Source organism: Nuphar pumila, chromosome 8 (genome assembly GCF_984573655.1).
Source record: "Nuphar pumila chromosome 8, dmNupPumi1.hap1.1, whole genome shotgun sequence".
Taxonomy (NCBI): domain Eukaryota; kingdom Viridiplantae; phylum Streptophyta; class Magnoliopsida; order Nymphaeales; family Nymphaeaceae; genus Nuphar; species Nuphar pumila.
In genome coordinates this window covers 38291456-38293447 of record NC_143256.1, presented here as the reverse complement: position 1 = coordinate 38293447, position 1992 = coordinate 38291456, and the positions used below count along the sequence as shown (strand labels likewise).

At 43.4% G+C, this 1992-nt stretch overlaps 1 protein-coding gene across 1 annotated transcript; it reads left to right on the top strand.

Moving 5' to 3' along the window:
• Positions 1-600: 600 nt before the first annotated feature.
• LOC149829909 (uncharacterized) lies at positions 601-1415 on the top strand. Its single transcript, XM_090015333.1, has 2 exons — positions 601-1218; positions 1362-1415. Exons 1-2 carry the CDS (start codon positions 601-603, stop codon positions 1413-1415), a joined length of 672 nt encoding a protein of 223 aa, XP_089871459.1.
• Positions 1416-1992: the final 577 nt, after the last annotated feature.

The window sequence follows — 1992 nt, the reverse complement described above, 5'->3', positions numbered from 1 at the left end:
ATGCTATCTTTGGCCAATGCGTCAGGTGATCTGATCACAATTCCGCACCTTGATATTGTCTGCCTTAAAAATAGCAACGATATTCTTCAATAGATTGCAGATGTCCATTTTCCTTATTCTCCCTTGTCATTCATTGATGCTACGCTAACTGATCATATCCTTAATAGAGTGTCAAATGATCAGAACGAAGTTGACCTGTGCATACTCCAATTGCTGGGATCGTGTGCCTTTTTATGTTATAATGTTTCTTGGAAATATTACAGTAGTTTTCACAGATTTCATGGCCAGTTCTCATCGTTTACACCCTAGTGGTCTCTATATGTGTGTGACTGTAGCAACATGGCCTACCCACTTCTGCAACTATTTCCTTCATCCTTCCTCCCTCTGATCCTCTACTCTCGATTATATTGATTTTCTTTCCTCCTCCCCACCACTTCTTCTTCTTCTTTTTCTTCTTCATTGTGCAGAATGATTAATTGCCAATGAGCCCTCTATTTTATTCGTTTTCACTAGCGACGATGTTGGAAGCGTGGGTTCAGAGGCGACGATTGGTGGTCCGTCGTTTCGGTTATTAAGGGAGATGGTGGTGCGTTGATCTCGATGGTTGGCCTCTTCCCTCGTTCTCGGGTTCGCTCCTCCAGATCTCACAGGAGCATCATAAAGACAAGAAAAATATTTGGGGCATTAGCATCACCAGTTGCAGGTGTATTAGTCCTTCACTATGATCGCTCCACTGTTCTTGCGATGGGCACTTTATGTTGGGCCTTATCAACAGCTGCAGTAGGTGTCAGTCAGCACTTCCTTCAAGTTGCATTCTGGAGGGCAATCAATGGATTTTGTTTGGCAATTGTCTCACCAACACTTCATTCCTTTATTGCTGATAGCTATCTTGATGGTGTGCGAGGAACAGGCTTTGGATTGTTGAGCCTTGTTGGTTCAGCTGGAGGTATTGGAGGAGGTGTTATAGCAACGATGATGGCTGGGCAAGAATTTTTTTGGGGTGCTTGGATGGCGCTGTGCATTTATTATGATGGCTTTTTTTTTAGTTCACTTATTGGATTACTTGTTTTCATGTTTGTCATTGACCCAAGAAGGGCACCCCTCTTTGCCAATGGAACTGGTGATAGCTCTGAAAGACATGATTTAATTGAAAAGGCAACTACAGTTTCCTCCTCCCTATGGCATGATTCATGGATAGCCATGAAAACTGTTGTGAAGGTGCAAACTTTTCGAGTAATAGTCATGCAAGGCATTGTCGGTTCATTACCATGGATAGCAATGGTGTTCTTCATGATGTGGTTTGAACTAATTGGTTTTGGGCATAAAAGCTCGGTTGCACTTTTGAACCTTTTTTGCCATAGGATGTGCCCCGGGCTTTAACAGCAAAGGGTCATCCTGAGCAGGTGCTCTGCTGAAGATATACAGTTGAAGTTGAATATCCTGGAACATACTTCACAACCTAGCACCTGCCCACTGTGCACATGTTGCATCAGTTGGTTCCGCAACCTCCCCTCTCTGATTGGCTCCAAGATCACAATCACTGCATATCCCACCATTTTCTGCATCTTCTTGTTGCAATACTGTCATCACTGCTGTCACAGCATGGCAGCCCACACCAATTTCATACACTCTATTGTTGCGAATCACACCATCTCCATTTACCAGCCACACACTTGCCATTTCCTGCAAAATACATTGTTCACCATCTTCACAACACCAGCATATAGCCTCTCTGTCGCCCCCACTCTCTCTTGTAATTGCCTGTATATCACATTCATTACCTCATTGCCCACTCACTTATCATTTTTCAAGTTCCTGTTACAGCAGCCAACCCCCAGCATCACGTACCTGTATATCCATTAGCTATATACCCTTCAGAATGCCTTCCCTGTCAGCTACAACCCATGCCCACATTACTTATCATACAACTTTTTTTCTTTTACCTATAGCTAAACCCACCCATTTACCTATCAATTGCAGCATATCACCTTC

Bases quoted from the DNA above. Each gene is read 5' to 3' on its own strand.
- LOC149829909 (XM_090015333.1), top strand. From the start codon at position 601: ATGGTTGGCCTCTTCCCTCGTTCTCGGGTTCGCTCCTCCAGATCTCAC. The intron at 1,219-1,361 runs GTGCAAACTTTT...TTTTTGCCATAG, and splicing joins CCATGAAAACTGTTGTGAAG to GATGTGCCCCGGGCTTTAAC.